Below are 14795 nucleotides of genomic sequence, written 5' to 3' on the forward strand. Positions count from 1 at the left end.
TAATTCCTGAATCCTTTTCCAATTCAGTTCAAAATGCTGAATAGATGTGCTATAACTACATCTACAAACTTAAGTGTAATGCAGGTCCCAGTATTTTTGTATAGGATCAAAAATAGGTCATTAATAGCACAATGACTGGTCAAAATACAATAAGAAAAATACTTTCTACCTAACCACAACCTGTCAAAGTGAGAAACATCCATTAGGAAACAATATGACAAAACAAAAAGCAACATTTAGAGAAGACCCCCCCCAAAAAATTTGTTTGGGTTTTTGGCCAGATGTGAGAAGAGAAATAAATCACTTAAACCCTCCCAGATTTGTTTCCACATCAGAAAAAAGGACTCAGAGATGTTATCTAAAGTCCTCTACAATTCAATCTACAATTTTTTCATCCAAATATCCCCAGAGCCACAATCCTTAATATAAACTCTAAGAAGTAACTGTGATCATATCTTGGAAAGAGTGCTGAAGCTAAAGTCCAGAATCTGACTCTGAATGCTAAATTTAATCACTAGCAAACCACTGAATGACTTTAGGTTCCTTCCCACTCTAAATCTATGACCAATGCAAGCATTTATAAAGTATGTATTACATACTAAGAGCTGGGAATAAAAGGACATGTAATAAAATATTCCTTATCACATATTCTAGTGAGACACACAAATACATACGTGTATATAGAGAAAAACACAATAAATTGAAAGTAGATAAATAAAAGGCAATTTGGAAGGAAGGGCATTAGGCTTCATAGAAGTGATGCAGGAACTGTGTCTTAAAAGAGAATGACCCTAGGAGACAGAGCTGAGAAGGACCTGCATTTCTAGAATGAGCAACAATAAATGCAGACAAAGACAGCAAATGGAGCATTGGAGGATAAAGAATGAAAAGAAAAGTGTGGTTACATTGCAGAACACAGGAGAGAAAATAACACCTGACACCAGAAGGATACATAAGAAGCAGCAGGACAGCACAAAACTCCAGAGGAGGCCAAGACGAAGGTAACAGCAAGACACAAAACTTAAATAGTAAAACCCTTATAAGGTCACAGTAGTTGGGGGACAAATATTCAGAAGTTGATGAAGTATATGGGTTATGGTTTTTAAAGATTTTGTTATTTCCAAATATAAACTAAATAAAAAGAATTCATCAAAATGCTATGAGGCAGAATGATTCTGTGTAATATGCCTTTCCTATCCTGATACTGATTCAAAGAGATCTGTCCAGAGCAAAGATCAAAAGTTTCCATTTACAGCAAAACATAGGCAGAACATCTTGTAATAGAAAATATCTATATATAAAAAAGGTAAAATAAAATTGGGGAATGTCTACACAAAGTGTTGTACATGAATTTAATTTACCACAGTGTAAAAAGAGGCTAAAAAAAGAAACAATGCTATTTATTTTATTTATTATTTTAATTTATAATATTAATGTTATTCTTTATATTAGTCACAAAAGAACAGCATGTAGAATACGATTGGCTACACTGAGATAAGGTCAGTGTGTTCATTTACTTTGCTGAATTGCTCTTTTTTAGTCTATGTTACAAGAAATGGTTTACCTGGAGGGAAGGAATGTACTCGAGACTGACTGATGTATAAAAACAAGCCCTGTTATTTTTCATTCCCACATTTCAAGTACATTTCCCACAAACATTCTTACCCCGCACAAGCCTGCAGACAAGCCAACATCGTTGCCAGTGTTTCTGGAGGAAGCTGAGCACTTTTTGGCTGATCTTTTTCTGGGGCAAGGCCACCCAAGATGGAAGGGCACCGTCTCTTTAAGAAAGTCATACACGCCTGGATGAAGGGCTCCTGAGGAAGAGAAAGTCTCAATCTATTTGAATTTCATCTTAATTGTTATCAGACAGAATAATGCACTAAGCTACTACAGCTCAATAGGGTTTTTTTTAAGGGGACAAGGGATGGGGAACTGAACTATCAGACCAAAAAAACATTTTCCACATCTTCAATGCTACATAACTAGATCACTTCTTTAGCAATTTTTCATCACCAAAATTAAAATTCAGAAATGAAAGGAAAAATCCTGCTTTACCCCATGCTCCCGAATTTTATCTGTGAGCCATTTGTCAAGTTTGAGGTATTCCCGACGAGAGGCAAGTGCAGCAAGGTCAATAACAAAGGCAAATGGAGTACCATTTAGCAGCATTGACAAGGCCTAAAGAAAAAAAATTAGAGACTACTAGTCAAAAGATCAGTAACTTTCCCTCTCTGTCTTATTCTTTCTAATCCCTCTCATTTTCACAAACAAGTCTAAAGCATGCTGCTACTATTTTCTTGGCAACAACAAAAATAGTTTGGTACTATTTAGTATAGCATTATGTCTTGCTTACAATAAGAACTAATGTTCTAAATGTAAAAGCATGACACTACCTTCCAACTAAACTTGACCTTGTGCTTTCCAAAATACCTGAAAACCTGCAGCTAAGTGACAGCATAGAGTAAGACAACGACTTTTTACTCAAATGGTAAATTGAAGCCATAATCTATATCCCATCTAAAACATCTCTGCACAAACTTACACTAACAAAAACTCAACTGAAACATCAGAAATATAAAGCACACCCAGAGAGCAATAATGATGCAACAAAGATAACTACCTTTCAGGAGGCCCTGTTGGTCCTATCAGACCAGCTATGCTACCAAAAGCTGCATCCCAAATAAATAAAAGTCCATAGAAAGGCGATAGATACCTCAAAGAAACAGTAACAAAAACATCACACATAAAAATAGCCAAAAATTGAAAACCTTCAGATGGCTTAAAGACCACAGAAGCTATAATACAATGAATGATTAAAAAACATTAAACCTTCTAGAGGCACACTAATACCATCACCTTCTGATAACAATTAAGGAAAAGTTTGCTAAAACTAAGTGTGTAGTACCTGCTGAACAAAATTAACAAGCTGGCTGACCTAACAAGGAAAAAGTCTAAATCCTTATATGGTCAAAGCTTGTTATATTGTGAATTATTCCTAGAGAAATCGTTTGTAGTAGAATAACAAATGAGTATTATCATAACCAAAAAAAAAAAGCAATGACAAAGTATAACCCCCAACTCACCTTCAAGTCCTGGGCCACATCGAGAATCCGTGACAATTTGGCTTGGTCATACTGCTCTCCTCGCATATACCATTCTGCCATGGCGTGCATGATAAGCTGGCGAATTGAGGGAGACTGTCCCTAAAAGAGGGGAAGAGGCAGAGGAGCAAGGCCATTTTATAAACAACTATCACACAACTCTTATTTTAATTTTTACCAGAGATTATCTACATATTAAAAGCATGAGCATCTGGTGAATCAGCCAATAAAAGTGTGCAAAATATATGATCTTTCTCATAAAAACCGGAAACTTAGTAAAACCATGAGAAACTGGTTCAAACTTAGTTAAAAAAACAAATTCTATCATCTTAATTTTGTCTCTGCCTAGAAGTTTCAGTTCAACTAAAAGAAAGACTATTACCATAGTAAAATAGAAGCAATTTTAAGACACTGTACACTCTGGGTGAGACTTGTGGTAAATTCATTCAAGTATCATAAATCTCAAGATAATAAAACTTCTAATTCTCAATGACCATAAAAATATAACCTAAAAATTTTTTCACTCTTAAAAAATGTAAAGGCTGATCAAAACTGGCCCAAGCACTAAATTATGGCACCTATATTATTTCTTAATACCTTAACACTGTTTTAAATAGTTCACTCATAAATTATAAAAATCCCTTCATTATTTCTATTGAAACTTTGTTAACTTGTCTAAACTGATCAAGAAGAGAATACATCCATGGTTATTGTTATTGTTTGTGTTTTTGTCTGATAAAGGTCTCATTTCTAAGACAACAGGGAACTGATTTTGATGGTCTAAGAGCCACTCTTCAATAGATAAATGGTTAGGAGTTATAAATACAGTTTTCAGAGGAAGAAATCCACATTATCAAAAAATTACATAGATCACTTAGAGAAGAAAGGCAAATTAAAAGAACTCTGAAGAGGTTTTATCTCACATCAGATTGACAAAGTTGACAAAAAAGGAAAAGAACACATTTTGGAGGGGCTGTGGAACATTAATGCACTCTTGGTGTTGCTCCATCCATTCTGGAAAGCAATTTGAAATTGGGCCCATTAAATTTTATAATCTATGATCCAGTTACCAACTATGAGAGCTAGACTCTAAGGAGATCTAAGAACAACTTGTATGGACAAAAATGTTTACAACAGGTTGTTTTTCATAATGACAAAGAATTAAAAAATAGGGGAGCCTATGAATCAAGAAATGGATGAACAAATTATAGCACATGAATATAATGGAATTACTTATGATACAGAAAGAACTGAGCAGAACACAAGGAAAAAAAATGTATACTATGACAATATTGTAAAAACAAACAACTTTCAAATAAAAAAGACTTATCGTACATCTTATTCACCAGAATGCAGTTGTTTGGGATGAAGTATTCACTGACTAGAAAGCAATAAGCAAACTAAAACACATAATCATTTAAAGAGCCTTAAACAGCAATTATTAAACTAAATGAAATTAAATTGTATATTTGAAAATAAAATTATTTTTATAATGACAGTCTTCAGTGCCTCAAAGTAGGAAGATCATACTTACAAGGCTTGGATTAAAGTGACAAGATTTCCTAGCTATTTTGAGAAACAATGTTTTTTTAATGTATTTGCTAAGAAAAAAAAAATGATAAAGCATACATGATTTCCATGTTCTAATACAATCTTGTTTTGAGAACAGAGCTCAAAGATTAACAATGTGCACGGGTGTGTAACAAACAGAATCACAACATGTGATTCAGAATCACAACTGTGGATGGGTTCTTTTGGCAATAAGTTAGCATACAGAAGTTAACAGGAAAAAAAAGAAACACATTTTTTGCAAACAAGTACAAATATCAGAAACATGGATTATTAAGGATTAGTCAAAAGGAAATGTTCAAGAAAATTCTGTCTATCAAATACAATGAAAAATATTCCATCATTAGAGAAATGGCATCAGATCTAGAGCTGGTAAGGACTTCAGCTGACAAACTGAGGCAAAAAGAGCTCTACTCATCCAGGATCACAGAGCTAGAAGTCTATGTTTTGAAAACAGGTCTTCCTAAGTCATTTAGTACCATGAAGTTTCGGGACAGAATGGATAATTATTTTAAAAGATGAGAAAAATTTTTTCAGAGGAAAAAATAATTAAGTGAAACAGGCAAAGTGGTGAATTCTTACCTGCCCATGCCAGGCATAGTGCAAAATAATGGCAGAGTTGGGATGGTTTCCAAGGAAAATTGGCATCAGGGTGGAGATGAGTTCATGGCGCAGTGTATGCCAAGAAGTGTTGATCTGTAGTAAGGCCAATACCAACATATCTGGACAGTGCTTGATGGGAAAGCTGAAGAGCTGTTTGACCTGCTCATACTGTCCCACCTCTGCTAGTCGCAAGAGAGATTCAATCAAGTCCAGGCTCTTCCTAACCAAAATAGAAGTTAGATAACATATGAGAATTCACATCCCAAAAAATTTAGTTTTCCAAATTAAGGTACCATCTTTTGGCTGTTCAGACCAAGATTCTATGATATAAAAATATTACTATCCTTAAGATGTATACACTCAACAAGAAAACAAAGACCCTTATTTCTTAAACTACCATTTTGGCTAAACTTATGCTAACATTTCACCATTGAAAAAGAGAATAATCATCTGTACACTAATGATCCCCAAATCCCTTTCCATCTTCCATGTTTCTAAGTTTGACATAATTTAATGCCTGTCTCTGTTCCCATATCTTGCCAAAATCCCTTGTCTCCACTCTTAAAGCTACCATCCTTGGTTCACACTGTCATCATTGCTCACCTACATTCTTGCAACAGCTTCCCTATTAGTCTGTGTCGAGTCTCTTCCCACTACACACTTCTACACACCACTAGCAATGTAACATTAAGGATAAATCTAAATATGCAAACTCTGCTCAACTAACTCCAAAAGCTGCCTATGGACTCTAGGAAAAAAATATATACTCTGTTCAGCTATTAAAACCTGACACAACCTAGCTATAAGCTATCAACATCATTTCCTCTGGAAAACTTTGCAATTTTGCCAAACTGATCTTTCCCATGTATTTACTCCATTTGCTACTTTTATCTGCATTTACCCTGGCTATGCCATGCATGCAATGTAGGCCATTCTCATTTCAACCTGTCATTCTTCCTATACTCATGCATCACCTTCTGTGTGAAGCCTTTCCCAATACCCCAATTTATATACAACTTTCAGTTTATTTATATTTCTGTCTTAATGTTTATTCTGTATGCATACATATATGCACACACATAATTATATGTGTATGTATTTGTTGCCTTCCCCATTAAAATGTATGATATTCACAAGGAGGGAATGTTTCATTTTATGTATGAATGCACTCCTAGCAGTGTCAAACACACAACAGGCACTTCTTGAATATTTGATTGTGGTCATTTATTTTGCTTGACTTTCATTAATAAAGGACAAGTCATGCCAGAATTGCAAGACTGAAGATCCAAAGATGGAAGGAACTTTAGAGTTTACTGCTGTGATACCCCATCCCAACACCCCATTACAGTGCAGAAAAAACTGAGATTTAAGTTTAAGTGATTTGCCCAGTTTACACAACAAAGGCCAGATTTGAACTAGGTTGTCTTTTCTCTAAGTCCACACTCATATATCATGCTGCATCTCATCATTGGGAAGTATGTATGTGTATGTGTGTGTGTGTGTGTGTATATATATATATATTTTAAGTGCCATTTCTCTACTAACATGTAATGTTTTATATAGCTGACAAGATTATTTTTAGTTGGCAGATAGTTGAAGTTATGAGAATGACCTTAATATCATCTAAAGATTTTTCTAATAAGCTGGAAAATTTTCTTTTTTAAATACTATTTGGGGATCAAATCCCTTCATCAGGAAAAAGCTGAATTTTATATTCTAATCCATAACAGTTGATAAACTTCTAAATTAGAAGGGCTTGGCTGTAGCAATACCCTTTAAAATTCTTAAAATTTATTGTTCCATAAGAAAACCAAGTTTGTACTTTCACTTCTGGAGACCTGAGTTTAGGAACAACCAACCACACACATTTTATCCCAGAATCCATTCTAGTTTTCTATTAAAGATGGGCTTTTTTATTATTTCACATAGCACTGAATTAAAAAAAAAAAAAAAAACCCACAAAAACATTAGCCTCCTAGCAATTCAATGAACCTGTGCTTCTTACTATAAACTGTTTAATCATACCTATGAAACTACAGCAAAAGGTCAAAACAGTATAGAGTAGTAATGAGAAGTGTTAATATACTGAATGGTAGCAAGGAGCAGAATGCATTTTTGAAGGTACAGAGAAAGATCTAAGCACATGTATAATAAATCTCACAATTGAGAAAATATCACTTCAAATTTTAGGTAATAAGATTTGTGAATTATGTGTGAGCATTGATTTGGACCCCATTTAGTCAAAAATATAAGTTTCTACATGACTTCAAAACCTCTAGCTAAAGTATATGATCATAAGATTTAAGATTAATTTATATAGAAAGTATGCATTAAAATCCAAATGGCAATCACAGAGTTAAAGTCAATCAGGGTGGTAAGCAAAAATCCAAGAAATAGACTAATCAAAACAAACTATAAATCAAAGGTAGCAATCCTTTGGCTAAACTGTATTATCTCACAGGTTTAACTGCCAAGAAGAGTGACACCTATTTATACCCACAATAGAGCTTAAAGTCTTCAACTTCAAGATGGAAATACAACTATGAAACTTTGTTTTCTTTGTAAATATGATGTAGCAGTTCCAATTTTGCAAGCCTGAAAATGGAAAAGAGGATTTCAAGAATCTATGCTTTCAAACATAATAATTCTATAGGGGAAAAAAAAGCTAAAAAATTAATCCACTTTTTTCAATTTGGAGGCCTCTATTTTCCCACAAAGAAACAGTGATTATTGTCTTTTGGGGTGAGGAGGGAAGGGTGCCAACAGCCAAACATGCTGGGGAAGATTTTTGAAAATACACCAGAATGGGAAGCTTCTCCTTTAATACTAGTGAAGCAAAGACTCTTCTCCCCAGTCCATGACTTATTCCTGAGCCAACACTAAATCTTCAACTCTTGAGGGGCAAGAAAGTGTTTGCATTCACCAATTGAGTAAAACCTAGAAATGTATTAAAAATGAAGTGTATTTAAAAATTGCCAGGTTTCTGAAATAATTGTAGGTTATATTGCTTTTTATTTATGTGGTCCTCAGTAGTTTTTAATTTTATAGAAAAATGGGGAGGGAACAGGACACTGCACACATTCTCACCAAAAATCAGCTTTAAACAGAGAAAAGAGAAGGTAGTTTCACATTCATTTTGCAAATGATAATGTCAGTTTTAAAATCCCTTTAACTGAAAAGAAGATTTTAATGGACACAAAGACATTGTTTCTAAAAGATTGGTTTTATATACATCCCTAACATAAAAGTTTCTTTCTTCTTTTTTTTTTTTTTTTGAGGGGGGAGGGAGTAATAAGAGTAGATTGAGGGGTAAAGGGGAGGGAAGGGATAAGTTAATTTTCTAAACAAAAGGAAGCTAGAAAACTTAGCTAATTTTTAAAGTTAATAAATAATTAAGTAACAGGACAAAACCAATCCATTTTAACAGCAGAAAAATACATCTCAAACTCTTCAGCCCCCCTCCCCCACAAAAGATAAATCAGTTTATCTTTTTAGATGAAGTGAACCTATATGGTACTACTAATTAAATAGCAATTATGTTGCTGTTTTGGCTTTACTTTAAAAAAAGAAAGATAAGAGGAAGGGGAAGGGGGAAAGCAAATAAAAAGGGAAAGGAAAAAAGATCTTGTTAACACTTTATTTCAGGAAGTATGGATTTCTGGCCTCAAATCCAATAACCACATATTAACATTCACAAATTTGGAAAAAGCCTAATAAAGTAGCTCAAGAATAAGAAACTACATACAAGACTTATAAGAGGAAGTTTGAAGGAAATATTATAACACAGCTTGTCTCTTGCACCAGAAGAAAATAGTCAAAGGTAACTCTTCACATAGCCCATTTTAAAGTATATGACAAGAGACTACAAAGTTACTTAGATCCAATACTGCCAGTATACAGCGCATTGAATTTATTAGTTATTCAAGTTACCCATTTCAAAAGAGAGAAGAGAAATCCAATACCCATTATAGGAAAAAAAGAAATAAGATTTACCATGTGGCAATTTCTCGATTGTCATCCTCTGGTGGTGCTTTGAGGATATCAGTGGCAACTGTGTGACAGGGATAGTCAGCAAAGCAGAAGATTTCAGGATTTATCAGCGAATGCTGAATGAAAGAGAGCTGGAACAAGAAAAACACAAACTTTACTGTATTTCACTTAGGATTTGCTGATTGAACTCCTCCAAATTTAAGATGCCTTTTACATAAATGAAATACCAAAATGTCATACTAAACAGTATAAGAAAATGGGAAAATAGGAGTCTCTCCAGACACTCTTCACATGCCTACAAATCACTGCTATAAAATACAAAGGAAAGCATTGCAATGATTTGCTTCTGAGAATCTTGTGCAAACAGCTAGAGGGTTCTATCTAGATTGAGCATACCTTACATTTCAACTAAAGCTATCACATTAATAAAAAAAAAAAAAATTATTCCTAGTTTAAAACAAGAAATCAAGTAATAAAGGTACAAGGTACACCACCAGGTAAATTCTGTTATTATTTTCTTCTCCTTGGAAAAGTATTAAATATAGCTTTACCTGGCCCTCTGCATGTTTCCAAGGCCTATAAATAAGATCCACTGGGAAGACTTCCAAGCCCAGACCTCTCTGAATGCCATATACTACGTTCTGAAGTCCTTTGCTGTCACGAATTTGAAATCCAGGATGGTCCAATTCATAAGTTACTTCCTTGAAATTCAAACTTGGATTCTAAAACCAGGAGGGAAAGATATAAACAAATAAGCCAACAGCACAACTTAGGGCCGTCTGAAATTGGAGTTGGGGAAAGTTTGTAGGTTGTTATTCTTTTCCCCTTATAGTAGTACTATTAAAACAGTATTACCAGATCAAAAAGATTCAATCTAAACAGAATAAAGGAGGGAATGCCCAACTTTAGTAGAAGATATTTTTAAAATTAATAAACAGACTGTAGGAAACCTATGACTCTTCATTCATATGTTTTGAGCATTCACCATTGTCAAAATTTTATCACTTTTACGAGGAGCAGAAAGATACAAAGAATGGGGGAGGGGGGAGGAAAGTAAGACATCTATCATAACCAACTACATCATGAAACTTAAAAACAGCCCAATGGTTGAAATGATGATGTTGAATGTTCTCTATAAGCTAGATTATATATAATCCTTCTAACCAAAGACTATGACAAGCATTTAAGTAAGTGCATGTATTAATTAAACTAACTTAAATGATGTTCACATTATTAAAAAAAAAAAAAAAAAATTTAAGGCTATAATTTAATCTGAGTAACAACCAATTCCTTTTTAAAACAAAAATGCAAGTACAAACTCTTCATGTGAAATTAGTCTTTTCTAGATCACTTTTTCATCTCAATTTAAAAGAAAACTGCTACTACACTGCTAACAAGATGAAGATGAAAGGCTTATTTAAAAGTCTTTTTTAAAAATATTTTTAAAAAATTTTAATTCTAAAAAGTAAACTTAAAAGCTGGTCAACAGATGTATATCATAATAGGAGCAAAACGGACAAAGAGAAGAAATTAACTGAAGTATAAATCTAAATTAAGATACAACCTAAAATAATCACCATGACTTTTTGGGGGGGAGAGGAGGTTGCCAAGAGCTCTAAAAATTTACTTCATTTCAATTATATTTAAAATGCCATTTAGTTTAGGTCCTAAGCAGAATTTTAACATTCCAGAAATAGTGTAACTATTCAAGGTATAGTATTAATATAGCCTGTGATTAACCTAATGGTAAGGGAAATTGGAGTATAAAGTTTTATAATCTTAGGTATCATCCTTGAGAAAATTCTATTATCATACCCAATTATCCTAATTTTTAGTGCCCAAAAGAAGTCTTCAAAAGCATAATTCGAAAGGAATGAACACTGATATCCAACAGCTTTGATGTCACCTTTTCACAAATTTATTCCATTACATACAGTTCTATTTATTTGTTCACCTAACTGTTTTTCTACTTCATCTGCTAGGGAAATGTAGTAAAGGAATACAGCTGACCTTCAACCAGTCAGCTCACTTCTTGATATGTCTTCCTTTTGGAGTCTACTTCACATAACACTTTAAAAAGTGAATGGCAACAAACTCACCAACTCTTTGAGAACATCAATCAAGACTTCAACATTCCAGGTATGGGCCTGTGCACCATCACTTTTATCTTTTCCATCACTCCATATTCCACTGCCAGGAGCTGAGATAGACTGAAAAAGAAGAACTTTTCATTAGCAAACAAAATATAAGAAAGGAAATATAAGAAATGATAGGCAATAATATCAGAAAAATTTAATTGCAAGAAAATAAGACTATTACAAATTAGTCAGTAAAATGTTTGATCTCTGACACTCACTTGTAATGGAATGCCATCTGTCAATCCTGAATGAGTCCGAGCCATCATTCCCAAAACCCTGGCAACCTGAGCAGCTGTGACTTCTCGAACACCAAACTGCACGATTATATTGCGACATTCTTCAATACTGAAAGAAAAATGTCAACTTTATAACAGGATGCTATACTAAAAAATGAAACAGTCAATAAATATTTGTTAACTGTTTTCTGTGTGCAATCATGATGCTAAGTACTAGGTACTGATACAAAGAAACATAAAGAATAGTCACTATTTTCAAAGGGCATAGTCTAGCCATGGAACTTTTTGGTGAACTTTGTTAATAGTCAAACTAAATGGAAAAGTATGATTAGCAATTTTTGAAGGATGTTTGTACATGTTACACAGTCTGCATAATTTGGCCCCTTAGTATTATTTTAACATTGCTAGATTGGGAATACAAAATCTACTTAACTAATCATAAAAGACAAAAGAATAACCACAAATAGAAGCAATTTACATTGGGAATTATTGTGGGTAGAGAATGACACTACTGCACTGGTGGTAGATGTCTAGAAAATAATTTAAAATAATGAAAAGAAGCTGTTTAACAGGGTCATAACCTCTGACCCAAAGGTTTCACTGCCAAGCATATATACCGAAATGAAGGACAGTCATAGAATTAAAAGAAAAAAAGGTAAATGCCCATTGACCCAAGAATAGCTAAATAAGTTATGATAGGTACGTGAATGAATACAACATTTCTATAGAAAGATTGTTGGAAAGAACATCAGGATGGAGTCAGGAAGATTCAAATTCAAATTCAGTCTTCACACTTACTAGTTGAGTCATTGTATGAGCAAGTCATTAAACTTCTGTCTGCCTCCTCATTTGCAACCTTCCTACTTGGGTTGTTGTGAGGATCAAATGGGATAATAATTTTAAAGCACTTAGCAAGTGCCTAGAAGGACAAACTATATAAATATTAGCTGTTTTTATTGTTATTTATTATTATTATTAGGTATAAGCAATACATGAATACAAAGAAACAAAGACCGATAAGAACTGACACAAAGTGGAAACATGGAAGAAAAAAAAAAAATTCAGACTAAAACAGTGCAAACAGAAACTACAACAAAATATTTACAACTGAATACTGGGAATTCATAACCAAATTTGGCACCAAAGAAAAGAAAAAGAAGGCACCTTCTCCCCTTCCTTCTTTGCAGAGATGGAGTTAAGATTATGGGTATGGAATAACACAAATAATGTCAGACTTTTTCAACAGATTGATTGGTTTGCTGAAATTTTTTCCCCTCTTATTTTTTGTTATAGGGGCTGACTCTCTGGAATAGAAAGGGATACAATCAGAAATAAAAAAAGGTTTCAGTAATTTATTTTTGGCTTTTCAAAATACAATCAAAATAAAGACGTAAGTGGCAAAAATATATACCAGGAACACATTTCAGAATTCCATACTGGAATTTGTATTATTACTACAAATTACTACCAACCTTGCACAGAAGCCATAGCCTACTTCTTGCATGAAGTCTGCCAGAGAGCTCTCCATCATGGTTTTAGCTATCCCTCCAGAATCAGGCAGGATCCTGTCCATTAGAATGTCCCGTTTTTCAGAGTAAAGTAGTGGTGCAAGCACCACAGGACAACGTTCCTGGGGAAAATCTGTTCAAGAAGAGGGATGGTTAAAAACTAATAAAAATTAATGCTAATAATTATATAATTGTGCTAAGCACTTTACAAATAATCTCTCATTTGATCCTCAAAACAGCTCTGTGAGAGAGGTGCCAGTATAGTGTCCATTTTCAGGAAATTGAGGAAAATAATAAGGGTTTGACCAGGTTCACAAGTTAGTTAATTAAGACTAGAGTATCATTTTGTATTATTTTAACATTGGGAATACAAAATCTACTTAATTAATAATGAGGAGAAAAGAATAACCACAAATGGAAACAATTAATATTGGGAATTATTGTGGATAGAGAACCATACTACGCACTGTTGGTAGATATCAGCTTTTCTGATTTCAAGTTCAGTAACACAAGTTATCTTAAACAATTATTTTCTTGCTATTCAGTTACTTTTCAGTTATATGCAATACTTTGTGACCCGATTTGAGGTTTTCTTGGCAAAGAATTAATTTTTACAGAGGAGGAAATTGACACCAACAGGGTTATGGGACTTGCCCAGGTTCACATAGCTAGTTAAAAGTTGAGTCTTCATGACTCAAGGCCCAGTGCTGGCTCTAAGCACTGTAGCAATTAAGATAATTCCTATGTTAATCAAATCTTAAGCAATACATTTTCTACTTCCCAAAAACTTTGGCTGCTATCATTTACAAGTTCCCAGTCAAAGCAAGACTCTGTCTTGATCAATACTGGAGTGAATACTAGGATGAGTTACTGAGCTCATTTTTAACACCTAATTTCCCACTTTCCATGCCTCATATCAGTCAGTCATAAAGACTTATTAAGCATTTACTATCTGCTAAGGACTCTTAAGCTTACATATGTATTGCTCATGGTTCTCCTGTGGAATAGATGAGTCTTAGTGATGGGATATAGCTACTGGATCAAAAATACAAAGACAGGGAAAATTCACTTGCCCTAGATTCAGACAGTACATGTTCTAATGCAGAAGACAACAGGTAAACACAAGATAAATATAGAATATAAAGAATAATCTGAGAGGAGAAGGTACTAGTCTGGGAAAGGCTTCCTGAAAAAGTTGAATCCTGAAAGAAGCCAGGAAAAGAGGTGAAGGTAAAGGAGAGCATTTTAGGAATGGGGACAACTGGCTCTGAAATGAGAAATGGACAGCATACAAGAGGAACAGCACAAAGTGAATCTAAGAAGGAACAGCACAAAGTGAATCTAAGAAGACTGAAATGGTAAGAAAGGGAAAGGCTATAGATGCCAAATAAAAGTCTCTATTTGATTCTGCATGTAATAGGAAGCCATGCTGTAAAAAAATCACTTTGCTTGTTGAGTGGGTGGATGGCAGACCAGTTACTATTTCAATGCCCCAGATGAGAGGTGGTAACAGTCTAAACTGAGGAGGCAAGTCAGAGTAAAGAGAAGATGTGTGAGGAAGACTGCAACAACAGAAACGACAAGATTCAGAAGAAGCTGAGAATGCCTCTCAGTTGCAGAAAGGTTGGTAACATCCTTTATAAAAGC

The 14795-nt window shown here is 34.1% G+C and overlaps 1 protein-coding gene across 9 annotated transcripts in view; it reads right to left on the reverse strand.

Annotated features, from left to right (window-relative positions):
* The window catches only part of CNOT1 (CCR4-NOT transcription complex subunit 1), a 95037-nt gene that overhangs the window by 46612 nt on the left and 33630 nt on the right, over positions 1–14795 (reverse strand). For 8 of the 9 annotated variants that reach the window (XM_074285913.1, XM_074285908.1, XM_074285910.1 and 5 more), the window contains exons 8-16: positions 13113–13281; positions 11623–11749; positions 11366–11476; positions 9818–9988; positions 9270–9397; positions 5256–5496; positions 3087–3206; positions 2059–2181; positions 1666–1817 (exon numbers count right to left, since the gene is read on the reverse strand). In XM_074285913.1, coding sequence (XP_074142014.1) covers positions 1666–1817; positions 2059–2181; positions 3087–3206; positions 5256–5496; positions 9270–9397; positions 9818–9988; positions 11366–11476; positions 11623–11749; positions 13113–13281 — 1342 coding nt within the window. The remainder of the gene's footprint in view (positions 1–1665; positions 1818–2058; positions 2182–3086; positions 3207–5255; positions 5497–9269; positions 9398–9817; positions 9989–11365; positions 11477–11622; positions 11750–13112; positions 13282–14795) is intronic. The other variant, XM_074285912.1, reaches the window with a different exon arrangement.

Source organism: Sminthopsis crassicaudata, chromosome 2, assembly GCF_048593235.1.
Source record: "Sminthopsis crassicaudata isolate SCR6 chromosome 2, ASM4859323v1, whole genome shotgun sequence".
Lineage (NCBI taxonomy): Eukaryota > Metazoa > Chordata > Mammalia > Dasyuromorphia > Dasyuridae > Sminthopsis > Sminthopsis crassicaudata.